Below are 26362 nucleotides of genomic sequence, written 5' to 3'. Positions count from 1 at the left end.
ACAATATTTTTTTGTGATTGCGTAGATTCTAAATCCATCAAATTGTTCACAGTCCTGATTGGACAAAGTAATAGTCAAGTGAACTGATGTAGCGAGAACATAAATCTCGCTTCCGTAATATGGTGGCAAAACAATGCTAGTGTAACGACAACTGGTTAAATTGATGTCGCCAACGGGGGCATTAGGTTTACACATTTCGTTGAGATATGAAGTTTGATCACTGTATTATATCGCTCACCTCCACGAAAATGCTCAAAATATTTTTTTTTTCGGGGGAGGGTGGGCAGTGTATGGTTATAATGTTTTGATTTCCGCTTTATATCTTTTAGTTCGTGTAACTTGACGCTGTAGGGGTGTCTCCTGGTTTCGTGGCCCATTGAAGTGTTGAGCTAACATTTATTGGCTTAAAACGCAAAGATTAGTATGTATAAAATGTCGTATTTACTAACCGCACTTCTTGGTGCAGTCCTCTTCTCTGCACAGGCGTGTGGGAAAACCGTCATGGGATTTTTTAAAACCGAAGTAGCGAGGCAGCATAAAGGCCAATTCATCACTAAATTCATGTATCAAGGTAATGTACTTTTTTGTGTGTCATTTCGACTGTTGTCATTTATCAGAATTTGCATTCCAATCTGTTCTTCTCTGAGCTTCTTTTTAATGATGGCAGGTTTTCCGATTCAATCGCAAGATGTTGGAAAGGAGGACACATTGAAATGTTTGCCACTTTGTGTGTGTAGGTGATGATGGTTTGCTGGTGTGTCAGTTGGACAACCCCTCACTGGCTGTAGAAATGGAATCTCGACTGCTCCTCTACGCAAATGTGAACGAGAATTGGGACAACCTCAGCTGCTCCGAAAGGCTCACCCGCGCCCAGTTCACCAGTAAGAATTTTGCACCAGTTGCAAGTGTGATGATGATGATGATGGCGGCGGTGGTAGTGGTGGTGCTGGTAGTGGGGCCATACTGGATATATTATGCACTCCCTTGTGTACTTGTCCTTCTCCTGCTTCAGTATCTCTCAGTCAAGAAGAGCACAACCAAACGATTCCCCAGCAGTCCTCTCCTGCACTGTGGCACGCTCTCTATGCAGACCGATACACATGCCAGGTAACGAGGTAACCAGGCGGTCTGCGCAAGGACTAGCCCAGTGTTTCCCCCACTTTATTGAGCCAAGGCGCATGTTCTATGTTAGGAAAATCTTTTCAGCGGGACAAATGGTTATGCACCCGAACACAAAATGAACATACACGCAAGGACCATGCTCACACTTAACTAAATATTTCCCCCTTGTCGATAAAGTTGTCCCTTTTGGCAATAAACGTGCTGAAAGGCAGTGGATGGAAGACGTCATAATTACAGTACAATATCACATTTATGAGAGCACCACACATTTTTCAAGGTCACAACCTGTTATTGTAATGCTGTCTTGAAACCAGCTGCAAGAGTCAACATGTCTAGAATTAGTAAAATCAATGCTATATGCTTGCTATCCATGTAAAGACATGATTTCCTGCAGCACACCGCGTGATCTGCTACAGTGGTTGGGAATCACTGGAATATCCGGTTGGACTAACAGTGTTTAAATTCCACGGAGTTGTGTTTATGATCTGTCCCTGCAGGAGGCGAGCGTGATTCCTTCTCATGGTGAGCTGAGGTTTACTGTTCTCCTGTTTAATGCTGATTCTGCAGGAAACCCGCTGGACCATTTTAGTGCAGAGGAGGCCGGTCAGATATCTCATTCATTCAGTAATTCATCCACCCATCTTGAATTTTCATTTATTTTGCTTATTTGCCAATCCTTTAGGTCTTCACACCTTTTACTTCCTCCTGCTGCTGGCGTACTTTGTAGCTTCGTGTATCTACATTAAGCCTCTTTACCAGGCTCTGAGGAAAGGCGGTCCCATGCACACGGTCCTGAAGGTGCTGAGCACAAGTCTGGCCTTGCAGGGCTGCTCTGCCCTTTGCAACTACATTCACATGGCCAGGTAAAGTACGAGACCACAAGCCTGGTCTAAGACCAAAGAAACATATCATTTTACACTCGAGACTATGTGAGTACCAGTGTGCAAGTGTATTGAAACAATGAGTCCCAGTCCTGGATCAATGATTAAATTAAATTAAATGATTAAATTGAAAAAAAATAAAAATAAAAACAAATCCAAATCAGCATTTGAAGAGAACTCAAGCAAAATGTACAATAAATAAGAAAAGTATACTGTAAATATCGTCAAATTTTGCCACAGCAGTAGTGACATAATTGTCACTACTGCAAATGCAAATTATCATAAATAACAGTAATATATAATTACATATTGATGCATTATAATACAAAATGAATGCATTTTGTGTAATAACAATAAAAAACATATCAATAAAGATTTATACATGATATTGTAAAATTTAGGAGTATTTCGCGAGTTTGACTAGAGATAATGTAAACTGGATACCGCAGGGATTCTCAACTGGCGGGTTGGGACCCAAGAGTGCGTCGTGGATAGCTGGTGGAAAAAATTACCGCTATTTGATTTTTTTTTTTTTTATAGACTACAGAGGTGGAACTTAGTTGGAAAGTGACAAAAACGGTTACTACGGTTACTAGTGGCTAGTTTTCTAGCCACTAGTTTCCTCTCTACACAAATAGAGTACAGCCGCTGGGTGGCAGATCTGTCAAGCCTTTAGCGGTTCAGCAAGCTCATTTGAAAGAGCATTTAAAAATATAACCGTACTGTACATGTTTTCAGAGGACATTTTTAAACCCGAAATTTTTTAAATTATTGTTAATTTCTACAAAAGTGGGTAGAGAATGGTAGAAAAATAAGGGTCCCTGGGCAACAGATGCATACGGATATAGTGTGTATGTTAATATGCATAATTGCTGATTCACATGTGATTTATGTACAGTATATATTTATAAATACAGTCAACACAATACAATCTTATGCTCCACAGGTACTCTCGAGATGGCGTGGGTATTCCACTGATGGGCAACCTGGCAGTGTGTACGTCGTGACTCATTTTATAGGGAAACCTCGTGCATGGTCTGGCATCCATTTGTCAGAGGGCACCAATGACTCGTTTGCCTTGTCGTCATTGCGCAGTCTGGGCGGCGGCAGCCCAAGTGTCAACGCTGTACACGTTATTGAGCCTATGCGCGAGCTGGTCCCTGAGTCGAGGCCGGAAGCCTCAGTCACGCCCTCTGCAGTGGGAGCAGTCTCCGGCGTCCATGGCCGTCGCCTCGTGCGGAGTCGTCTTGCAGGTACGGCCGCTTTATCCCCAGACGGCCCACGGGTCCCCGATTCAGAAACACTCACGGTGTCACTCCCAGGGTGCGCTTCTGCTGTGGGAACAATACTCTGCATCTGAGGGCCAGCATCCCAGCCGTCGGAGTCTTGCAAGCATTCTCCTCATTGCCCTAAGGGTGACGCTGGCCCTCCTGCTTGCCTCTATTCTCTACCAGATCATCTCGACAGAGAGGAGCACCCTAAAAAGAGACTTCTACCTCTGCTTTGCCAAGGTTATCTGCTCTGGAGCGCTTCTTGCCGTTGCTCTGGCTTCTCCTCACAACCGTGTTTTGTCCACAGGGATGCGTCCTGTGGTTCCTCTGCCATCCCTTCCTCGTCCTCACGTCCGCCATCTTCAACGAGCACCAGAGGGAGAAGGTTTGGCAACATTTAAGCATCATTTGTGGAGGTGTCAAAAGTATTCACATGTGCTACTTAAAGGAAGATTCTCCCCAAAATTATAGGAATGAGAGCACACATTAAAACTTAGTAGATGAGGGTTCAGTGTTTCTTTTAATGCCAGAGTTATCCACAGATTGCTCTGTGCTCCTGTTCTGACCCCGCCATTGCTCGTGGATACGTTTCACCAAACAGAGAACATCCACTATGTGGCCGATTTTTGTGAAAAATAATTACAAACAAAACAAAACAAAAATAGCATAATTTACAATGTTCAAGCCTGTGCGCTTGAGCCAGAATCCACACAAGTGGAACTTGACGTGTTGGAGAGGGGCGTGGCACTAACAACGAACAATAATGTCATTATATGGACCGCGGAGATTTGTTTGATGCATATCTGAGGAGTTGGTTTAGATGTAGAGAATACACACCAGGCGTGGCCAGACTTTTTTTGTGTTTTTTTTTTTTTTTTTTTTTTTTTTTACCCGAAGTTCTACTTTTCAAGCAGCCAACCTCTCGCCATCGACTGGCGGCAGGGCTGGGGGGATGGGGGTTGCACGCGCATCGCTGTAAATAGTAACCAGGAAGTGCTCTGTGCTAAGAGCCAATAAAGCGAGTATAACAGCGAGTCGATGCTCTGTGTTATTACTACTCCCGCCATTGAGCAACCAAAACAAAAATAACAATGTTCAAGTGTTTGAGCCAGAATACACACAGGCAGAACTTGATGTGTTGGAGATGGGCGTGGCGCTGACGACTAGCAATGACAGTCCCATTATATGGACCGCAGAGATTTGTTTGATGCTTTTCTGAGGACTTGATTTAGATGTAGAGAATATACACCAGGTGTGGCCAGACTTTATTTACCCCAAGTTGTACTTTTCAAGCAGCCAGGTTCTCGCAATCGACCGGCGGCGGGGATGTCGGGAAGGGAGGCAGGGGGGTTTGCACGCATGCATCGCCGTAAATAGTAACCGGGAAGTGTTGTGTATCCATCCATCCATCCATCCATCCATCCATGCATCCATTTTCTTAGCAACACGATGGTCGCAGGAGAGCCGGAGTCAATGGGCAGGAGGCAGGTTACACACACTCAGACATGGGGAGAACATGCAAACTCCACACATGGAGTTCTGGGATTGAACAGCTGTGCCACCTTCCCGCCTCATAAAATATGTTGTTGCTTATACAGTACTGGCACGAGAGGCTGTAACTAAGAGCCCAATAACCGGTATTGATTAGATGCGTGCAAATTTCCCCTGCTGATGAACGAGCCTCAACTGTGACAGCAACAGCTTCATCCTGTCAGGTTGACCCCACAGGAGGTTAAAGAAGGACAAATTTGGGTGCGTTTTCTCAGTTTTGTTCCAGTTTGGTGCAGAACATGTCGGCATCTTGGCTTAGCTAGAACGGATGGTATCTAATGCTAAGCACATGCGACGTCAGGGGCAGGGTCAAGGATGTTTCTTCTGGGTTTGGCTGTGAAAGCTGGCACTTATCCCGATTTTGTCCTTGATTTTCATCTTTTTTTTTTTATTAATGTCAAAAATATATGTAATAATAATATTACTTCACATTGGAGGGTTTATTGTACATGTGAATTTTTGGGAGAGTTTTCCTTTAACTCATGTAGTAAGAACAATCTATGAACCATTTTCTGTCAGTCTTCACATGGTTGGCCTATATTGGCCCATTCTGCCATTCAATTCTCTTCTGGAGCTCTCGTGGACCTCCAGTGGAGTGATGTTTTTGAGCTGTTGCTGGGCAACACAAACTTTTAACTCCCTCCAAAGATTTTCTTTGGGGTTGAGATCTCGAGACAAGCTTGCAGCACTGCAGTTCCACCTTGTTACATCACACCTCTAATCATTTGTGACCAAAAACAAAAAAAAAGTTTTGTGGTCCGAATTTGTTGCCTCGTGTTTCCTGCAGGTGGTCACCATTGGTGTGATTCTGTGTCAGTCCATCTCCATGGTGATCCTCTACCAGCTGTTTCTGTCTCGTTCCCTCTACTGGGAAGTCTCTGCGCTGTCCTCAGTGTCCCTACCACTCACTATGTCCAGAAACAACCAGAGGGGGCGCTACTGAGTACATGCTCTGGCTGTTATGTGTACCTGGTTTACAGCGCTCTGGTCCCCTCCTGCCGCATCCGAAGACTGACAGGTTCAAGAGGCAGAGAAGACAGGAGGCGTCATGACCACTGCGAGGAATGCTCGGATTTAGCTGTTTTCTGTGCAAGCATGGACGCAACAGGCGTAAGCGCATCTGCTCCATTCCAGGGAATAAAGGCGGGACTAAAAGACAAAGACCACCGTGGAAGAGAGACAACAAGAACAGAAAACAGAATGACTTGTATATCTCTAGTTGTTTACTTTCCGAGATAGAACATACACTTTTCAACGCTGGGACTCAGAGCTGGTACTATATCAACTATAATGTATGTTTTTGGAGGTTCGTTTTCTTTTTCTCTTGAAAGTTTATCTCACAGTCTTCATCATTAATCTGTAAACCTTTTTAGCAAGTTAAGCTATTTGGAGTAGCAGAATGCATGACATTCAGAATTGCCACCTCATTTCAGACCAAACCTTTTTTGTTTCTGTTGAAGATTGTGACTTTATGTACAGTTCAAGAAAATGTTGTTTACAACATGTGGAAATATGTGACCTGAAATAAAGGACTTCAGGGTAGCAAACCATGCTCATCACTTACAATCGCTTAATTGTTCATCTCTGAGCCCACAAGATTACTCCCTGGCCCAATATACATATCCACCCATTTTCTTAGTTGCTTATCCTCACAAGGGTCACGGGGAGTGCTGGGGCTTATCCCAGCTATCAACAGGCAGGAGGCAGGATAGATCCTGAACTGGTTGCTAGCCAATCGCAGGGCACATGGAGACAAACAGCTGCACTCACACCTAGGGGCAATTTAGAGTGTCCTATTAATGTTACATGTTTTTTGGGATGTGGGGGGAAACCAGAGTGCCTGGAAGAGATCCACGCAGGCACGTAGAGAACATGCAAACTCCACACAAACAGGGCCGGGATTGAACCCAAGACCTCAGAACTGTGAGGCCAACGCTGTGACATCACGTGTGTCCCAAATCCACCACGGGATTAAGAGTTCTGATTCATTATCAGAAGTTCAAAATAAAAAATTAAATGCTGGCCATTATTTTTCTCTGATAAATACAAAAAAAAAAAAAAAATACTAAAAAGCCAAACATTTCTGACAAAGACTTGGACTTTTTAAACTGTACATTTAAAACAATGTTTTCCAAGAGCTTGGTTATTTGTATTCAATAAATACAAGTTCCCAGAAGGAAAAGTAAAATCTATCTATCTATCTATCTATTAATCTAATCTAATCTAATCTAATCTAGCTGGCGAGCTAGCTATCCCAGTGACATACAGTGTATATGGACTTGCAGCTGAATGAAATGCTCTTCCACTTGATAATAGGTACATAATTAACCTGTGTGCCCACTTTTATGGACTTTTTGGGGGTGGGATTATTCCTTGAGATTTTTTTCATGTACTAAATGTGCCTTGACTCACTAACAGTCGAGAGGCATCGCTCTGAGTAATAATGAATAACGCAAAGGTACAATAAATGCTTGTCATCTTTCTGGAAAAGTTCTTTTTTTAATAGTCCTTATTAGCCAGAGGGTGTTTTTCTTCATTTTGTCTTTTTTTTCATCAAAGTTTAACAGCCTTACATATTATTAGTAATAGTACTAGTCACCGCAGTATTATTATGACTATTATATTTAGTCTATCTATCTATCTATCTATCTATCTATCTATCTATCTATCTATCTATCTATCTATCTATCTATCTATCTATCTATCTATCTATCTATCTATCTATCTATCTATCTATCTATCTATCTATCTATCTCTATCTATCTATCTATCTATCTATCATCCGAACTCTTCGGGGCAGACTGACTACAAATCCCATAATGCATTTGGCTGTTACATTCCTCGGAAGTTGGACGAAACTCCCCAAACGCCAGCTCGGACGGAATAAGAAGGTAAAATGTGTAACTTTGTTGAAACTATAACGAATGGCAACTGCATCGTGTTTTTCAAGCTCGTTCGTTTGCCTCTGGTGAACTTTCTACAACTTGCCTTGCACATCCTTATCGTGCACGGGAACCACGTGCTGTGTGAATGGACATGTACGTGTGTTTGTGTGCGCGCTTTGCGTCTCCGGTATTTCATTTGCCAGTGTCTCAACACCCGTGTGTGTGTTTGTGTGTGGCCGCGTTCAGTCTGGAGGCTGCAAGCAGAGCAGAAGCGTCTACATCCTGAATCGGCCTCCGGCTAATTCCTGCTTTGGGCAAAATTCTCAGGTTGGTGTTGGTCTGATTCTGGAATGTAACAAGTTACCGATCAAACGTCTTCTTTTGCAAGTGTGGTCGCATACTGCACGTCTCCCAGCGCAACTTAAGCATTGTTAAGTTTGAGTCACTTATCTTGTGGTTGATTTCTGAAGTGCGACGTGGATTTCAAATGTGATATTTGGTGTAAGAACGGAATGAGTTCAGTCATTCCGATTGTTGATTAGCGCTCACCTTCTTTTCATCAGTGGTGGCAAAAATACTCTTTGTGCTTAATAATTTGTACAAATAGTCATGTAAAGAAAAGACTGGTAAAAGTTGAAGGAAGTACTGGCTTTTGCTGGAGTTCAAAAGTAAAATAAGAAACATTTAAATTATATATATATATGTGTGTGTGTATGTTGGCTCAATGATTAAAAAAATGTTTCCTTCTTACGTAAACTTAAATAGTGCTCGTAGTGGGAAGATGCAACATGTAACTATCAAACCAATGTGTACATGATAACTTGAAGTGTGTCTCAATCACCTCGGTTGATTTTTTTTTTTTTTTTTTTTTTTTTTTTTTTTTTTTTTTCCCTAATTTTTTTTTTAAATTGTGGAGTTTAAAATGTGTGGACTCAGCCTATGATGAACTGTGACCCAATGCCTTTTGACTTTTTGGCTGGAGAGTGTGATTGGTGCACATAAAGCTTGTAATTGTTGAGCTCTGGAATTGCATCAGCCTAATCGGCGAACTCCATTGATGAGATCACATGTTAGTAAACGAACGTCACGAGGACAGTAGCCATTGTGACTGTTCGCTCTCGATCCAATGACACAAAATTAGACACAGAAGGATGTTAGAAATGAGCACTTCAGGGAGACAAAAGGTCCAAAATGTTTGCTGCAGTTTGTGGGAAAAAGTCTGTGGTACGCTCACTTACGTGACAAGAAGCTCCTCGTTTGGGGTTTTGTTTTGCTTATTGAGCCCAACGTAGTGTACCATAGAAGACCGCGCTTGTGTGAAAAGGTCAGCGCTTCCTCGCCGCTTGACCTTTCCCTCCAAGCAGTTTGTGTAATTAGACGTCACGGAGTTGTGAAAGGTCATTTTCCCATCTGGCAGGTGGCATGGCTGAACGGGTCCTGGTTGTCGGCGGAGGAGGGCGGGAGCATGCTCTGGCGTGGAAGCTGGCCCAGTCGCCGCACATCCAGCAAGTCCTGGTGGCACCGGGGAATGCCGGGACGCTGGACTGCGGCAAAATCAGCAACTCTGGTAAGTGGAGAGCGTGGCTGTGCCTTTTTAAAGGACACATGCGTTTGTTTCACAATTGTAAGCCGTTTCTATGTATCTTAATACTGGGACTGCAACCTGAAAATAACTTAAGGACCAGGAATTCTGTCACATCTTTATGTTTACCTCATCCAGCACATATCGCTGGGCAAATTCAGATTTTCTTGTGAGTTAATGTTATCAGTCCTTGTGTTCTGTGTGAAGTCATGGTCTTAAAATGCCCAATATGATTTCACCAGCCTGATATGTACAGTACCTTCCACGCAAGAGCCATGTCGGCCATTTACAGATATTTTAAGCAAACGGACGACTACGCGTTTAGGTGACTACAAATTATGGTATGTGCTCGTGGGAGTGGGGGGACCGAGTTGAGAGTCAAACCCCTACAAACATGGCTATTATTGTGTTTGTGTGTAAACTTCAGAACGGCACGCTCTCAGAAATTGTAAAATGGTCAATGTCATCGTAAAAAATAAAAATTGCTTTTGTAATTTTTTTTTTATTTGAACAAAGTGCAAACAAAACAAGACCTCAGCAATCCTTTGATGCCTGGCAGAGTTAATTATGAATGAGGAAAAAGGAAATCATATTTTTACTGTGGGTGCTATGTTCAAGAATTTCCCTGCAATGAATGAGATTAGTGAAGTAGTGACTTCTCATCATCTTCTTCTTTTCCTTTCTGCTTGTCCCTTTCGGGGTCGCCACAGCGCGTCATCCTTTGCCATGTAAACCCATTATTTATGATATGGTTATTAATGTCTCATATCCAATTTAGTGTTGATGTGTGTAATAATGAGATTACTAACTCTAGTTTCTTTTCTTGCCATGAAAAAAAATCCAGTTGATCTAATATGTTAGTGGCTGTAATTGAGTGATGTGGATCCAACTTTACAGTTCAATCAACAATTGTGAAAAAAGAACAAAAAATTAACTGATACAAAATAATAGTGCACAATGTGAAGTCATACAAAGGAAATGTGTGTATTTATTAACTTGTCTGTCACTGAGCTAAGCTTTAGAAAATGTGTGTGGATCTGGCCTAAATGATGATGTCATCAAAATGTTGATTCTCACTTCTAGAGGTGTCTGTGAGTAACCACGCCATTTTGGCTCAGTTCTGTAAGGACCATCATGTTGGGCTGGTTGTGGTTGGCCCTGAGGTTCCCCTCGCAGCGGGTAAGTTCAGCCGCTATCCCCGCAAGTCTTCTTCCAGTGCTCCTCAGCCTATTTGCAGTCTATCCCGTCCCACCTAGGTATCGTGGACGACCTCATGGCAGCGGGAGTGCCATGTTTTGGCCCGTCTTCCAAAGCCGCCAAGTTAGAGGCCAGCAAGAGCTTTTCTAAGGCCTTCATGGAGCGCCACGGCATCCCCACGGCACGCTACGGCTCCTTTACCGACCCCGAGGAGGCTTGCGGCTACATCCGCTCGTCAGTGAAACCGCTTTTCTAAAAGTACAGTCTGTTCTCAGCGACTGACCTCCAGCATGAAAAAAGATGTTTTTCTTGCTTTTTTGGGGCGGGGGGGGCTTCCAGGGCTGACTTTCCGGCACTGGTCGTGAAAGCCAGCGGCTTGGCGGCAGGGAAAGGAGTTATTGTGGCGCAGGACTGTGAAGAGGCCTGTCGGGCAGTGATGGACATCATGAAGGTGAGCTGCATGTGGTGTGTCACCGGCCGTGTTGGCTGAATTGTTGCCATCTTCAAATGTTTCATTGCTGCATTGCAGGACCGAGCGTTTGGCTCTGCAGGGGACACGGTTGTAGTTGAGGAGCTTCTAGAAGGAGAGGAAGTATCTGTGAGTTGTTTTACTTTCATGTCGCCAAAAGAACCGTGGTCTTCGACTTTTTTTTTTTAACACCACGGACTGGTTATGGATGAGGAAATATTTTGATGGACCGGCATAAAGCAAAACAAATGCCACTCACGTTTCAACCGAATGTAGTGGTTTTAATTGGTGCGAGCGTTGCTTTTCAATGAGTGGTCCCATCTTGGGGTCATGGGAGACAGTGACAAACAGTGTGTCATCAGCATGCAATCATGTTTTGCTGAGAAATGTTACAGACCCGTCAGTAATTGCATTCTGGTTGGTTAGTTAGTTGGGGAATTGTATCAGTTCAGTTATTTCCGAAATGAGCAGACTCACTGCTCAGCATTCACTGACTTTTCTTCTCCTTGGTCTACTACTAGTGGTTGAAGTAGAAACAGAATACTCTAAGTCAACTCAATGTATCACTGGACCTACCACCTGGTGGAACCAGTCGGCATTACAGACAAGTCAATGCAGTCAGTCACGGGTTTGGAATGGGATGAGCAATTCTGTACCAATATTTGGCAGGCTGGATTGAATTGGACAACAGGGCGAATGTGCCCCATGGGCCATAGTTTGCCCACCCCTGAAGCCGAGAAAAACCGGAGAAAACAACCTTTTTGTATTAACAAACATATAAGTAGGACAGTGACTTTGATGCTAACTTTTTTTGATTTTCTGATACCTCAAGCGATTACAAAACAAAAACAAGACTCAGAAAGGAGTTTTTGATAGGTTTCACTCTCTAAACTGGTCTGCACTCGTTGCAGTGTCTGTGCTTCAGTGACGGCTCTTGGGTGTCGCCGATGCCTCCGGCACAGGATCATAAACGTCTGCAAGATGGCGATCGAGGACCAAACACGGGCGGCATGGGTGCCTACTGTCCCACTCCTCAGGTGTGTCTGCTTTTTTATTTTTCTTTAATGTTTGTACACTAAATGGACAGGTATTGAAAAAAGAAAATCCACACCATGGGAAACTGAAATTGCTTAAAGATCTCATGCCATCAGTTGATTTTCGTTTTATTTTTTCCATCTTTGATCTCCTTTTACCAGGTTTTTAAGCTCTCTGATTGGATCACTCTTATTCATTAAATATGTCATTAGCCATACGTAATGAGTCAATTGCCGATGTCGTGGCGGTCATGCGATCAAAGCAACAATCGCGTTGCTCATGCATCCTTGGCTATCTTACTATTATTGTGAAGCACAATCACCAAGGGTTGGATTGTTGGTCCACTAATAAGGAATGTGATGTGAAGGAGACATAGCTCAAAATAAAAAGAGAGGAATATTTGAGGTTTTATGCTTGTCTTCTGCTCTCATTTGAATTGGCTCTGCGTGTGACTTTCATCGCTGGCGACAATGAATGCAAGCGTCGCTATTGTATCCACAGTTGTATTAGAAATCATAAATATAATTAAGTATTTTGAAGCACAACCTCCGCATACGTATAGGCTGTATCTATACGTCTGAGACTGCTTCATGCTGTTCAGTTGGCGGTTACCAATCACCAAGTGCGCAAATACTTGAATATTCATTGTTGAGACTGTTCCAGCGATGTCAGTGAGAAATCAACCTGTTTTGCAGTCCTTATGCCGTTTATTGACTTGTGTGTTCAATCAACAGCAATGTAAACCTTCGAGTCCAATTAATAGGGAATATGTATTTTGCACAAAGAGGATAATTGTGCACATGATGGGGAAAAAGAAACATTTCCCCTGCTGCACTCAAATGTTAAACTACCTTAGCACAAGTCCCCTGAACGTGAACCTTTAGTGGCACCGTATTACTGTAACGTTTCTGGGGTCTGCTAAAGAATCTGCATTTTCTATGTGTGATGCAGGTGAGCCAGGAGTTGCTGGAGCAGATCCGAGAGCTGGTGCTTCAGAAGACTGTGGATGGAATGAAGCTGGAGGGAACTCCCTACGTTGGTGAGTGCACATTTTCTACCAAATATGATTTGTGATGGAAAGGCTGGAGTTAATTGCCATTGCCATTTGCTTCTACAGGTGTTCTGTACGCCGGGCTGATGTTGACCCAGCAGGGAATCAAAGTTCTGGAGTTCAACTGTCGCTTTGGAGACCCTGAGTGTCAGGTCTTGCTTCCCTTGCTGAAGAGCGACTTGTATGAAGTCATCTTGAACACTATGAACGGGAAGCTGGCCTCCAGCGCCCCCGAGTGGCATCAGGACAAATCTGCAGTCACAGTGGTGATGGCGAGTGCCGGCTATCCTGGTGCCTACAGCAAGGGCGTGGCGCTCACTGGTCAGTAGCTGCAGTGGCCGTACTAATAAAGTTGCATACGGCAATGGTGGGGGTTAGGGATTGAGGCCGAAATCACTGAATGGGGGGGGAAAAAACATTGACTTTTATTAATAATTTATAATGCTAAAACACATTTAATTTCAAACTAATCCTTCAACATTATCCTAAAAATGAATGTCCTACGAATGATATTTAAAAAAAAAAAAAAAAAAAGGGGGAAAGCTGCCCCAGAGTCCATTTCAACCTTGGGATACAGTCCACGCATTGTGTGAAGCACCCCAACCCATCCGCTGACCCCAAATAACCCCAGGACGACGTTCACACAAGTGGACCATAAACATCTGATGTTTATGCCTCCTAGAGGAAATCACTGGCGCGAAAAAGAAAATGGTGATATAAAAGCATTCAATTCCAAGACAAAATAAAATAGGTATGTCTTAAACCTCTTAAAAATATCAAAACAAAATGTGATTAAAGAAATCTCTTCAGAGTCAAAGTAAAGATGTGAGTCTTAAAGCTTCTCTTAAAAACATCAATAATCTATGCAGTGCTGATCTTCTCCAGTAGTAATAGCTGAGCGCAGGCTCCTCATTGGATTTCCTTCCAGATCTTGGAACCAGGGCCAGGAGACTGCAAGATACACGAGGGCTGATAGGATAAAAGCTGGCCAAATAAAACAGATAAGCCAAGACCATAAAGACATCTAAAACTAACAAAAGAACCTTCAAATGAATCTTAAAAAAGATGGGGAACCATTGCAGTGATCTTAAAGCTGGTGCAACGCTGTTCTCCCTGGGCCTCGTGAGAACAGAAGCAGTGGCGTTTTGCAGGAAGTTCAAATATTTTTGGGAGAAGATAAAAGTGCAGGGCACTACAATAATTTTGATGACGAGAGAATGACTGTTCTTCAGATGACCAAAATTTACAAATCCTCAACATGTTAAATATGTATAATGATAATAAGACTTTAAAATTACATCCACATTGTTGTCATTAAAGTTGTAGTTTGGGCAAAAGCTTCTGTCACCTTCAGGACCAATGACTAAAACCTCTGTTTTGTGCTGGTTTAGTTGCAGGAAATCCACTTCTGTCTTTTATATCTAAAATACATTTTAAAAGGCTCACTGTTATCAGGATATAGAGAAATGTAAAGCTGCTCATCAGCCGCATAGCTGTCCCACCTGATCCCGTAACAGCATAATGATTAAAAAGTAAAAGTTCTAAAATTGACCCTTGGGGCATTCCACAGTTTATTTCATGTGTTCCTGAGGGACATGTATCCTTAGAGTTATCATAGAAAAATCCATCTGTGAGCTAAGAACTGAACCAGTCAGAAACCGTACAAAAGGTCAACATGCAAGGATGTTAGTGTTAAAAAAAAAAAAAAAAAAAAAGTTTAATTGATGCATATAGACTGAGAGACTAATTACCACTTTATGAGCCAGGGTTTTTACATCTTGTGGCATCTTACAGATTTATAGAAATATTATAACTTGTCAACTGCAAAATGCGTAGGATCACTCCAGGTATTTGTTTACTGACCCTTGCTGTACCCTCCCACTCTACACCTTGCACCTCAGGTCTGTCCCAGGTTGAGGACATGGGGATTCAGGTGTTCCACGCAGGTACAGCGCTGAAGGACAAACAAGTCGTTTCCAGCGGCGGCCGTGTCCTGACAGTCACAGCGGTCAGGTCCTCGCTGGAGGCTGCGTTGCAGGCGGCCAATCAAGGCGTGGCGGCTGTTGGCTTCCCCGGTGCTGTGTTCCGCCGCGACATTGGCCACAAGGCCATTGCCCATTTGAGGCAACACAGGTGTGTTTGACTGCTCAAAACATTCCATTATTGACCGTTTTCATAAATGAATAAACTATGGATGGTCTCTCCTTGTTTTGGTTTCTTCACTCTGAATTTTCTTCCGTGATAATTTTATGCCTCCTAAAACTGAAAGAGGCGCCAATCATCAGACGTGTGCTGTGACAGGCGCCATACATAGCAATGATTTGACTGTCTCTGACAGAGGCCTAACCTATAAAGAGAGTGGCGTGGACATCGCCGCTGGCAACAAACTTGTAGACGTGATCAAGCCACTGGCCAGGGCAACTTCCCGTCCAGGTAATGTTACATCAAAAAACATCCATCCGTCCATTTTCTTAGCCACTTATCCTCACATGGGTCGGGGTAGTGCTGGAGCCTATGCCAGCTGTCAACGGGCAGGAGGTGAGGTAAACCCTGAACTGCTTGCCAGCCAAGCACAGGGCACATGGAGACAGACAGGAGTTGCACTCACAATCACACCTAGCGGCAATTTAGACTCTCCAATAAATGTTGCATGTTTTTGGGGATGTGGGAGGAAATCGGAGTGCCCGGAGAAAACCCACACAGGCATGGGGAGAACATGCAAACTCCACACAGTTGGGCCGGGATTGAACCTTGGACCTCACAACTCTGAGGCCAACACTTTACAGCTGCATCATTCACCGTGTCGCCCATCAGAAAGTAATATTTGTATATTGCCGACATTGGGCAGAATTATGGCATCGCGAAAACAATCCGTTTTAATGTTACAAAAAAAAAAAAAGAAATGGCTGGCACGTTTGTTGAGCCATCAACATTAATAAGATTAGTTTGGGAAAATTTCAGACCCCCAGAAAACTTGAGAAAAAACTGAAATTGACCAAATTTGGACCAAGACGTTTCTGGCTGACAGTGTCAATGTACAGGAAATATGATCATTTATGGTATTTTCATACTTTCTTCTCACAAGGATGTGATGCAGAGCTGGGAGGTTTTGCTGGACTGTTTGACCTTAAAGCTGCAGGGTTCATTGACCCGATCCTGGTATCTGGAACTGATGGAGTGGGAACCAAACTAAAGGTGTGAATTTGTCATTTCCATTTACCATTCAATTTCCTGCTTGAAAAATCAGTAGCGCATATTAAGAAAATGAAAAAAAAATATATCTTGAGGGTCCACAGATGTCAGCTCAGCTTTTGGCTCAACCAATGGAGTGAAAAGATTTAACATTTATCACATTTTTTATAGTACTACTCAAATGTGTCAAATGTTCGCAGGGAAAGAGAAAAAAATCACTTTGCCAATACAGTATTTAATATGTACTGTTTTTTTAAAAAAAAAAAAAAAATAGCAATGAAATAATTATTGTCCTCAAACTTTTAATTGGGCATTTAAAAAAAAAAAAAGTAAACGTTCTCCCTAAATTCACCATTATGCTGCCCATTTAGTTGCCTTTTTTAAATGCCATTAATCCATTCCATTCTTCTACCCAAAAAAAATAACAACAACAAAAATGTAACTTGTTTACTGAGGTAAAATATCAGACTGTAATGTTGTGCTTTACAAAAATGTACTGATTTCGTTTCAGTAGAATTTAAAAAGTATATATATATATATATAATATATATATATATATATATAAAACACTGCATCAATTGAATAGCTATTGTACTGCTTTCTCGTATGAGACTTCATAACTCCTTGGAGTTCATAAGTACTGCACAAATGTTAGTTGCTCTTGACGGGATAAATAATCCAGTATATGACTGCGCTACATGTGTTGCTGCAGTGTGCATCTTCAGTCTATTGTCTTACAGGGTTACACAGAGCAACATAGATTCTAGTTTGTGTTAGCTATTTTGCCAAAATGGTATTTGGTTATTTTCAATACTCAAGACGTTTTTCCTACTTGTTTTTTGACGAATTAGACTATTAACTTCAGCCGAGAGTGGGCAGAAAAACAATTTAAAGTCACTTTTATCGTGAGGATGAAATGATGCTCTCAGTGGGTTGGAAAAGCTGCCTGTGTGGTGTTCAGATTGCCCAGGCATGTGGGCAGCATGGCAGCTTGGGTCAGGACCTGGTGGCCATGTGCGCTAACGACGTGCTGGCTCAGGGAGCCGAGCCGCTCTTCTTCCTGGACTACTTCTCGTGCGGCAACCTGGACGTGGATGTGGCCGCCGCGGTAGTCGCAGGCATCGCCAAAGCGTGCGAGCTGGCCCGCTGCGCTCTACTCGGTAAGCGGCGAAGTCGCCACCGTCGCCTCTAGTGCTGGGCCACCGTGTCAAAGCATCCGTCTGGGTGGATGCCCAGGGGGCGAGACGGCAGAAATGCCCGGCGTCTACGTTCCGGGAGAGTACGACCTCGCCGGGTTCTGCGTGGGGGCGGCGGAGCGGGGAGCCCTGCTGCCTCGGCTGGCGGACATCGCAGAGGGGGACATCTTGATCGGCGTGGCGTCCTCTGGAATCCATAGCAATGGCTTCAGCCTAGTGCGCAAGGTCTTGGAGCGAACGCATCTCAGCTACTGCTCCCCAGCACCCTTTGGTAATCCAGGACAGACTGTTGGTAAGTGTGGGCATGGTTGCACTAATTTTAAAATCAGGACTCAGTTTTGTCATCACTGGTCCGCAGGAGAGGTTTTGCTGACACCGACAAAGATCTACAGTCGTGTCCTCCTTCCAATCCTGCGCAGCGGTGCGGTCAAAGCGTGCGCTCACATCACTGGAGGAGGACTTTTGGAAAACATCCCTCGGGTCGTGCCCCAGGAGCTGACTGTAGATTTAGGTAACCCAAGTCTACGAACATCTCCCGATCTTAATCAATTATGTCCTTTCAGCACGCTTAATTTTGATTCAGAAATTGTGATCTGAACTTGAACTTCCCATATAACTGGAATCTATCGCTATCTCCAGATGCGTCTCGTTGGAGCATCCCCTCAGTGTTTTCCTGGCTGCAGAAGGAGGGCGGCCTAAGCGACTGCGAGATGACCCGCACCTTCAACTGCGGCCTGGGTGCGGTGCTGGTGGTGGCCCCCGCGGACGCTCAGAGGGTCCTGCGGCAGCTGCGAGCCCAAGAGGAGGCCTGGATTGTGGGCACGCTCGCTCACAAGCCACCTGGTGAGACAGCGAGCGTCTGGGGCCTCCATGTGGCAGACGTACACGATAGCACACCAAATTTCAGGATCGAGTTTATTCTTCTTTTGGTGGGGTTTAAAGCTCCTAATGGTCTTGGAATTTCGTATCTCTCAGAACTGCTTTCACCCTATGAATCCTCGCTGTCCGTGAGGTTGTTGGGCTCTCTCCTTTGTGTTATGCCAAAGTCATGATATATAGTGTGAGGTATGGTTGCACTTTTACAGGACTCCATAGAACGTTCATCTTTGGAAGGAGGGGCTCAACTAATATTGAATTGACCTTTTAACGTACATTAGAAATGTTTTACCCACCCACACATTTTTTTTTAGCCACTTATCCTCACAAGGGTCGCGGAAGTGCTGGAGCCTTTCCCAACTGGCAGGAGGCAGGGTACACCCTGAATTGGTTGCCACCCAATTGCAGGGCACATGGAGACAAACAACAGCCACACTCACAATCACATCTAGGGGCAATTTAGAGTCTCCAATTAATGTTGCATGTTTTTGGCGTGTGGGAGGAAACCGGACTGCAGGCGCGGGCAGAACATGGAAACTCCACACAGCTGGGACCAGGATTTAACCCGGGTCCTCAAAACTGTGAGGCCAACGCTTTCCAGCTGTGCCAGCAGAAATGTTATTTTTGTTTAACTCTAGTTGTCTCTCCGTTGCATATTGTTGTGTGGAAAGTGCTCAGTAACTAAAGTTCGATTTGATTTGGATGTGCACCCGGGATTGCAGGTGCGGAGTCTGTGGTGGTCCGTAATCTCGACCACAGCCTGCTAAACGCTGGTCCAGCCTCCAAAAATGGCAGTTGCCTCTCTGATAGCAGCATTCCTCACAAAAGGACCAAAGTTGGGGTTCTCATCTCAGGCACAGGTTGGTGTAATATTCCGTGAAGCAGGTTCCTAAAATCATGGAGATTCTGAACTGCGGCCCGGCTTTCTTCCCCCAGGGACCAACCTCCAAGCGCTCATCGAGCAAGCCAAGCGTCCGTCGAGCTGCGCGGAGATCGTAGTGGTCATCTCCAACAAGCCTGGAGTTCAGGGCCTCAAGAGGGCTGCACTGGCTGGCATCCAGACACGGGTACTTGCTTCTAAAACAGTTACTGGTTTATTCATCATTGCTGCCGGGAAGAATCCTTCCATCTCCATCTTGACTTTTCAGGAAATTAAAAAAAAAAACTCCCATGCTTGAGTTAACACACATCTTTTATTCCATTTTATCTTTTGTATACCGTCGCACACAGACATCACCACTCCACAATCAAATTTAATTGCTAATTTGAAATGCTTCAACTTTATTCATTTTATTTTAGGCTGTCATTGGTTAAAACGGTTGCCCCCACCCCCTTCTCAAATTTCTATTTTTGCATTGTTACCTCACTTTAAGATCAAACAAACGTCGTGACCAACATACAAAATTGACCCAAGTAAACATAAAATGATGTTTCTCAAAGATTTTGTTTATTAAGGGGGGAAAAAACCCTATTCACATTTAACTGCCATCATCAGGCCCGCGAAGGGCTGGCCCATGTGACCTAATCGTGGTGGAGTGTTTGGGCGTTGTATCACCATGTTTTCTATCCGATTCCTACTTCCACATCTCCCTAAAAACTTGTGCCTTCAGATTTTTTTTTTTTAACTGTAAGTCAAAAATTACCCCTTGTTTTCCACCTCAAAAATTCCCTATTCATTTCCAATGAGACGTTCAACAAAATGGTTCCACATTCAAAAACGGTAAAGTCATTTTTGAGGATACAGAATGAGACTTGTATGAATGCATTGTGCCAAGTGTGAAGTTTGCTGGAGAGGGAGTTCTGCAGGTGTGGGCTTGTTCCTCAGGAAAAAATGTGGATCCTTTTGGCAATTTTGTGTCTTTTGCAAATGAACTTGAGGCCATCTGTCTGACTACTGAAGCTCAAAACAAAATGGTCCAAAATACAGTAGTAAAAAAACAAGAGAATGGCTTCAAAAGAAGAAAATGCGTGTTCTGGAGTGGCCCAATCAAAGTGAGTCTTTCTAAAACTGTTTTGTCCGGGGGAACGGTCCAAAATTGTGATCTGCAACTACAGGAAATGTTTGCTCGAGGTTGTTGCCAATCCAATGTCAAATCTTTACTCTCACTCTGCACTAGGTGGTGGACCACAAACTGTACGGAAGCCGAGCAGAATTTGACAGCACCATCGACCGCGTGCTGGAAGAATTTGGGGTGGAACTGGTGTGTCTGGCTGGATTCATGCGCATCCTCACAGGATCCTTTGTCAACAAATGGAACAGTGCGTGCGAGTACTGATCATCACTATCAAATTTTTCATTTATTTATTTTAAACATTGCTTGTCTTAGGTAAGCTTTTGAACATCCATCCATCCCTGCTGCCCTCATTCAAGGGTGTGAATGCCCAGAAGCAAGCTCTCCAGGCCGGGGTGCGGCTCAGTGGCTGCACAGTCCACTTCGTCGCAGTAAGTGCGTCGCATTAACGCCGAAACACCTCGGCGCCGCCGCAACCCATCGGGAAATCCTCATTTGTGTGTTAGGAGGAGGTGGACGCGGGGGCCATCATCGTGCAGGAGGCCGTGCCGGTGTTCAGCGGCGACACAGAGGAAAGTCTTGCTGACAGAATCAAAGAGGCCGAGCACCGGGCCTTCCCTGCCGCTATGGAGCTGGTCGCCAGCGGAGCTGTCCAGCTGAGTGAAGACGGACGTGTTGTCTGGAGGTCCAAGTTACAGCAGGAGGACTAAGACCGTCAAGTAAATGTGCAGTGTGACACTGGAGGAAGTTATACCTTGGTAAGGGGTGTGGGGGTAGACAATCCAAATGCACATGAATGCTGAATGCTTGGTGGTTGAATGAAAGTTACGCACATTAAAGCAACATCTCTGCAGGATTATAATCTCTTGAGCATGTGGGTTTCTGTGGTGTGTTCAACTTCCTTTACAAAATTTGGACATTATTATCGATTTAAAATGACAGTTGTGTAACCCCCTCCAAAATATAGGGAAACACCCATGCTTAGAAACAAAATGATTGGTTTTTAATTGAACAGGTAACAGCGACACTTTTCTCTTCTTCCTCAATCATGCATGAGTGGTCTTTTCGTTCCCAAATATTAAGATTGAATCTGGTGTAAATTGATATGTTGTTAGAAATGTGTAGTGGGCAAGCTCCTGTACTTTTTTAAATATGCAAATTAACTCCAGGCAGAGAATGGGTATGCAAACAGATATGTGCACTCACTGACAGATATTGGCTAACATTAGGATTTATTGAGCACACGATGAAGCAATTCACTTTGTAACGCAATTTACTTTTTGTACTGTTAAACACTTTTAATTTATGAAACGTTTTGATAATGACATTTTCCAACTACATTTATTTTCAAAGCTACTGCTCCACTTTTGTTGTATTCAGGTCCTGTATTTTGCAAATCCATTTTTTTTTCTAGTATTTGGGATGGAGTGTTGTCTCTGTGGTGCCTCAGTAAACGTGAAATACGAATTCAAATCGTTTCACGCATTTTCAATGTTTTTCTGCTGAGAGGCTTGAAATCCGCTCATTGGAACTTCCCAAGTTTATTGACATCACTCGCAAAGAGCTCCGGTGCTGTCGACGAAACAAACACGTGTCGGTCCGCTACACTGAAGTAACAAATGAGAGAAAAGGAGGCAGCTTTAGCCAAATATGGACAAAATGGATACGAACGTGGGTCATACAGAAGTAACTGTCGGAGGGGCAATTTCTAAACACTTGGATGACAAAACCATGGTGTGTTGAAATTGAACCAACACTTTTTTTATGAAGTCCATTCTAGAGTCAACATGGCAGAGGTGGCCAAACTACGGCCCGCGGGCCACAATTGGCCTGGCAAAGATTAGTACAGAATCCCCCAAATATCAAAATCATGATGACATTCATTGGAACTTGTCCTGTAATCCCCAGTGTTTCCCTCAGGTTGTGGTGTAATGTCCAGCATTTCCTCCAGGTGGTGCAGTAGGGACCGTGAGAAATTGACTTGACCTTAGGCTGTTCTATTTTTACCCAACTATTGTTCTGCTATGAATCATTCATCCATGACTGGGCTGGAAAAAAAACAAGTCAACAGTGGGTGCCAAGTGTTTCATAATGATTGGACTACTAATTACTTCCACTAAAGTCCATTCAAAGGCTGCACGTCTACTTTAAGAAACCGTTGCGAACAGCCAATCAATGCAGTAACTGATCACTACAACTCCGAGCTTTTCAATCAATCTTGCATATTCGATGGTAGGAAAAAAAATTGAACTCACTGAACTTGTATGTCCGCAAATGTTTGGCCACGGATTTTCCCGAGTGAGTGATGAAGACGCCGAAGGGACGCGACAGCCGTAGCGACCCGGCCCGTTCACATAGGTTGGCGGCGGTGGAAGCGCAGGACGCTCAGCCTCTCGTTTCCGGCTCTTGCCAGCAAGCATGGCTTTCCCTCCAGCCCGCATCCACTTAGTGATTGGATAATCTCCTCTAGGATGTAAAGGGACAACAATTGGATTCTTTCAGCTGAGCTAGTGGGCAGCAAAAACGCTCAATTTACCATTGGCGTTCATGGTTGTCTGTTTCAGTCTTGCTATTAATACAACTGGACAATTACAGCTTTGAACAAAGAAAAAAAGCACAGATTTCACACTTAGCAAAAAGAAAGCATCAATATTTCAAAATATACTTGGTATCCCTTGTGAGATTTTAGTTTGGTGTTGTGCTGTGAGATTTGTCTTTCATCAAATATGCAAATTAGTTTAATTGAGGTTGGGAACCAGTGCTCATAGTAAACTAGTATGGACCCCTGCCCCACCGTGACCCTGAGCAAGGTACGACTGATCGAAAACATTCGAGGTAAACCCACCCGGATCATTCTCTGCTATCGCAACCAAGTAGAACAGCCCTCGAGTCGACAGCAACTTGCACACGAGCGGTAAAAATCTGTCGGTGACCTCACGGCCCCGCCTGCCGCCGGCCCAGGCAGCTTCTATGCCCATGCTTCCCACCTAGGTGACGGGAGAAGAACAAAAAATAACCAATTCCAACATGTCATTGGCGAACCTTTTAACTTGAGAGGTCACCTCACTGGACAGGGTGACCACATAGGGAGGGTTGAACAGGAGCACGTCCACTTGTCCGCTCAACCGCGGCAGGAAACATTGCACCTAAAACATAGCGCAAAGGTCAAAGCAGCAACTGACGCATTCAAGACGGTCGTACGCGTGATGCAGCCGGACCAAGTCGGTGATGACAGGCTCGAGTGACACATTGTTGCTGGATGCAGTCTTGGAGGTGCACAGCGCCGCTGCCCGATTCAGGTCCGTGCAACTGTATATATAAAAAAAAGGTAAGGTAAGGGGGGGGGGGGTGTTGCAGGAGGCCAATCTCACGATCAACTCACAAATAGATCGCCGCCGGTCCGAGGAGGGATACCAAGAATGCAGACACTGCTCCGGAGCCGCTGCCGACCTCTACACACACGTGCGGCCTGTGGGGAAGATGCAAACCGTGAAAAAGAAACACCTCCAGCAACAACACCACAAATCAAAACAGAATATAGTACATGACCACGTTGGATGGATTTAAACCCTCTAACACAGTGATTCCCAAACAGTGTGACGGGGAACATTAGTGTGCCGTGAGAAGTTATGCAATTTTATGTAATTGCTAAAAAAAAAACATTTATTCCAAGAAATAACGTGTCTTTATTCATCTATTTATGCCAGTGAGCCACAATGACAGACAACAAAAAAAAATCCTCTTCTATTAGAAGGCAGGAAGTACATACAGTAATCGATCCCTTTTTGGTGACATTTACTTTTGTTGGTGTGCCGTGGGATTTTTTTAATTGTAAAATATGTGCCTTGGCTCCATAAAGGTTGGAAATTACTACTCTAACACATTTAAGGTCCACACAATCTGTAGCTATATACACATACACACATACATACATATACACAAAAAAAAAAGTCGGAAATCCGCCGATCGGCGGAAAATTCTCATCCCTGCTGATGGGGTCCTCACGGGCTACCATTCGCCTGCGGGCACCGCGTTGGTGACTACTGGTTTAAAGCATATATGACAGAGTAAGTTGTTATATTGCCCGTTTGTATGTTTACACGACGTCTATGTACAAATATTGATGTGTCTCGTCAATGTCGAGTTCAAATTTTTAACCAGCTTGTCAAAAAAAACAAATTCTGTTAAAGGAACAGGCATCTCAATTGGCAGTTTTGTTACTGTGAGCATTATGGTTATGATTGCGGGAGGAATAACAGCGCTTTAGAGGTTCTGTGTACAGCTGTGGTCGTTTTGAAGCGCTCTGGAAATTGAATTGTGTCCCTGCCGCCAACGTCCGCAACCGTGCAGGCACCGGTGGCGATCCGGCTGCGAGCGGTTCTGCTCACCGCATCCCCCGGAGCTCGTCAACGTCCCTTTCCAGCGCGTCCATCAGCAGGAAAGAATCCTCCGCCGGCTCGTAAACATCGCAGAAGTCGCCCCGTCCTGCGTGAGCGTACACTGGGGTGGGGTACTTCGTTGACATGCTGAGTTGAAAGCGGTACGCCCGCCTGGGCGACCGGCAGAGCACGACACACGTTGGGCATCAACGCTCGGGGCCCGCATTAACTTCCTGCTACGCCATGGAAGGAAATGACGTTACGGTTTAAGGTCACTTGTCAGATGTTGCTTCCGCCTCGTGGACATTTTTGAGAAGTACGGTATTGTTTTCCACTTCTGTCTTGTGTTGCGTTTGATCTAAATGGCGGCCTTACTTCCAAGTTTCCTAAATAATTTGTTCGTAAACTGTAGACGGCATTGTACTTTCGGGTGGTGGAAGCAAGTAACAGTTGAAATGGAGGAAAAAGTTGTATGGTAGACTCAAAATCTCAAACTTTTTGAGAGAGACATCCTTTTTGGCTACTATTTGCTGCAAAAATTTGATAAACACTTGTGAAATTTGCTCAAAATATTTAGGGGTAAACCATAGATTCCTCGTTTCATAGCTTGTCGCCACGGATACTCATTGGTCCAGCTGCGTGACTTGACGTGAGAGGTTTGGGGGACAAAAATGTTTGTGTGCGCCCCAACCCAGTTGCCCTGTGGAGTTTTTCTTTTCCTCTCCACAATTTAAAATGCATCAATTAGAAACAAAAGCAACAGGTTCCTGCAGCGCTTCTCAAAGTGTGCTGTCGGGCTCCATAGGGGACGGGGTCGGGGGCCCACTGTGCAATTTAGGGCCTCGTCACAGCACCCTTTTTGGACTATCGAAATGGGAAGTCACATCAACATGTTCCATATAGACAAGTGCCCCAAAAAATGATGGTTACACACACTGTTAACAATGAATTAGATTTGAAATCAGAAGTCATGGAAACAAAATCTGTCCACTTTTATAAAGAAGAGATTTCTTATGAAAATAAATCATCTTGTAATACCTGTTCAAAGTTGTTGTTGTTTTTTTTATGCATGAAAACAAACACACTAAAAAAACATTTAGCAAGAAACGTGACGTAGACAGACCTGAATTGCTTTACTGGGCTACATCAAGTGGTGCGAATAATATAATTAATAGAAACACTGTCACTGCACTTTTGGACTTAAGTAGATGTCAGCGTACTCTACACCCTTTATTTGAGTAAAGGAGTTGAACTGGTATTTGTACATCATTCAGATACCACTGTCCCGATGTGCTTCAGTTGTTTTAGTTGACTTGGTTTTGATTAGATTGAGTTTGTTTCATGCTTATGTGACGGTGACCGCTTTACGTGATGAGTCCAGTGTGCACGCTGGAGACACCAAGTGAGCCAAATCCGGGCCTAAATGCAACAGATTTGACATTTGCCCTTTTCTCTAGCGCCTCACAAATGGTGGGCCTCTCTCCTACGTAAACAAAACTACTTGAACACTGTTGACATTGCCCCCACCACCCCGCGGTGGGATTCATCTCTCGTCTCTGTATGACCTCAAAGTTCCTCTTGACAAAATAGTCTCCTCATTTCAATGCTAATGCACCATCATGGATGCTTTCAAAGTGTAACCGCTATTTAGCATGAATCAGCT

General features: G+C 44.0%; 3 protein-coding genes across 10 annotated transcripts; 2 read left to right on the top strand and 1 right to left on the bottom strand.

Moving 5' to 3' along the window:
* Positions 1 to 104: 104 nt before the first annotated feature.
* gpr180 (G protein-coupled receptor 180) lies at positions 105 to 6361 on the top strand. Of its 2 annotated transcripts, none has more exons than XM_061827748.1 (10): positions 105 to 571; positions 738 to 881; positions 1013 to 1107; positions 1620 to 1725; positions 1805 to 1985; positions 2950 to 2999; positions 3099 to 3256; positions 3326 to 3514; positions 3582 to 3659; positions 5806 to 6361. In XM_061827748.1, exons 1-10 carry the CDS (start codon positions 424 to 426, stop codon positions 5875 to 5877), a joined length of 1221 nt encoding a protein of 406 aa, XP_061683732.1. In that variant the 5' UTR covers positions 105 to 423; the 3' UTR covers positions 5878 to 6361. The 2 variants fall into 2 exon arrangements, with proteins under 2 accessions (XP_061683732.1, XP_061683727.1); XM_061827743.1 differs by having other exon boundaries at positions 106 to 571; positions 5613 to 6361.
* A 1248-nt stretch (positions 6362 to 7609) lies between these two features.
* gart (phosphoribosylglycinamide formyltransferase) lies at positions 7610 to 21176 on the top strand. Of its 4 annotated transcripts, none has more exons than XM_061827695.1 (22): positions 7610 to 7716; positions 7957 to 8037; positions 9128 to 9277; positions 10376 to 10471; positions 10549 to 10723; positions 10829 to 10940; positions 11019 to 11087; positions 11870 to 11995; positions 12945 to 13032; positions 13111 to 13365; positions 14946 to 15177; positions 15383 to 15477; positions 16130 to 16239; positions 17198 to 17396; positions 17473 to 17724; positions 17791 to 17943; positions 18072 to 18275; positions 19031 to 19168; positions 19245 to 19375; positions 20426 to 20567; positions 20636 to 20751; positions 20827 to 21176. In XM_061827695.1, exons 3-22 carry the CDS (start codon positions 9133 to 9135, stop codon positions 21028 to 21030), a joined length of 3042 nt encoding a protein of 1013 aa, XP_061683679.1. In that variant the 5' UTR covers positions 7610 to 7716; positions 7957 to 8037; positions 9128 to 9132; the 3' UTR covers positions 21031 to 21176. The 4 variants fall into 4 exon arrangements, with proteins under 4 accessions (XP_061683679.1, XP_061683655.1, XP_061683671.1 ...); XM_061827671.1 differs by having other exon boundaries at positions 15314 to 15477; XM_061827679.1 differs by lacking the exon at positions 7610 to 7716 and adding an exon at positions 7724 to 7863 and having other exon boundaries at positions 15314 to 15477.
* Positions 20888 to 25579, bottom strand: n6amt1 (N-6 adenine-specific DNA methyltransferase 1). Of its 4 annotated transcripts, XM_061827715.1 has the most exons (7): positions 24709 to 25579; positions 23703 to 23789; positions 23539 to 23629; positions 23383 to 23466; positions 23166 to 23307; positions 22857 to 22915; positions 21536 to 22786 (listed from the first exon to the last, which is right to left on the bottom strand). In XM_061827715.1, exons 1-6 carry the CDS (start codon positions 24843 to 24845, stop codon positions 22893 to 22895), a joined length of 564 nt encoding a protein of 187 aa, XP_061683699.1. In that variant the 5' UTR covers positions 24846 to 25579; the 3' UTR covers positions 21536 to 22786; positions 22857 to 22892. The 4 variants fall into 4 exon arrangements, with proteins under 4 accessions (XP_061683707.1, XP_061683699.1, XP_061683716.1 ...); XM_061827723.1 differs by lacking the exons at positions 21536 to 22786; positions 22857 to 22915 and adding an exon at positions 20888 to 21026 and having other exon boundaries at positions 24709 to 25575; XM_061827732.1 differs by lacking the exon at positions 22857 to 22915 and having other exon boundaries at positions 21536 to 21927; positions 24709 to 25573.
* Positions 25580 to 26362: the final 783 nt, after the last annotated feature.

The sequence above is a fragment of the Syngnathoides biaculeatus genome, chromosome 2 (genome assembly GCF_019802595.1).
Source record: "Syngnathoides biaculeatus isolate LvHL_M chromosome 2, ASM1980259v1, whole genome shotgun sequence".
Lineage (NCBI taxonomy): Eukaryota > Metazoa > Chordata > Actinopteri > Syngnathiformes > Syngnathidae > Syngnathoides > Syngnathoides biaculeatus.
Note: the sequence above shows the minus strand (reverse complement) of the source record. Positions and strands in the feature narration are given on the sequence as shown.

Coding starts and splice junctions, on each gene's coding strand:
- gart (XM_061827671.1), top strand. CDS start 9,133: ATGGCTGAACGGGTCCTGGTTGTCGGCGGAGGAGGGCGGGAGCATGCT. Junction 16,240..17,197: donor GAGTGGGAACCAAACTAAAG/GTGTGAATTTGT, acceptor TGTGGTGTTCAG/ATTGCCCAGGCATGTGGGCA. Junction 19,376..20,425: donor TGGCTGGCATCCAGACACGG/GTACTTGCTTCT, acceptor ACTCTGCACTAG/GTGGTGGACCACAAACTGTA.
- gpr180 (XM_061827743.1), top strand. CDS start 424: ATGTATAAAATGTCGTATTTACTAACCGCACTTCTTGGTGCAGTCCTC. Junction 1,108..1,619: donor CAGACCGATACACATGCCAG/GTAACGAGGTAA, acceptor CTGTCCCTGCAG/GAGGCGAGCGTGATTCCTTC. Junction 3,515..3,581: donor TCTACCTCTGCTTTGCCAAG/GTTATCTGCTCT, acceptor TTTTGTCCACAG/GGATGCGTCCTGTGGTTCCT.
- n6amt1 (XM_061827706.1), bottom strand. CDS start 24,845: ATGTCAACGAAGTACCCCACCCCAGTGTACGCTCACGCAGGACGGGGC. Junction 23,308..23,382: donor TGGTCACCCTGTCCAGTGAG/GTGACCTCTCAA, acceptor CCCGTCACCTAG/GTGGGAAGCATGGGCATAGA. Junction 22,787..23,165: donor GATAGCAGAGAATGATCCGG/GTGGGTTTACCT, acceptor TTTACATCCTAG/AGGAGATTATCCAATCACTA.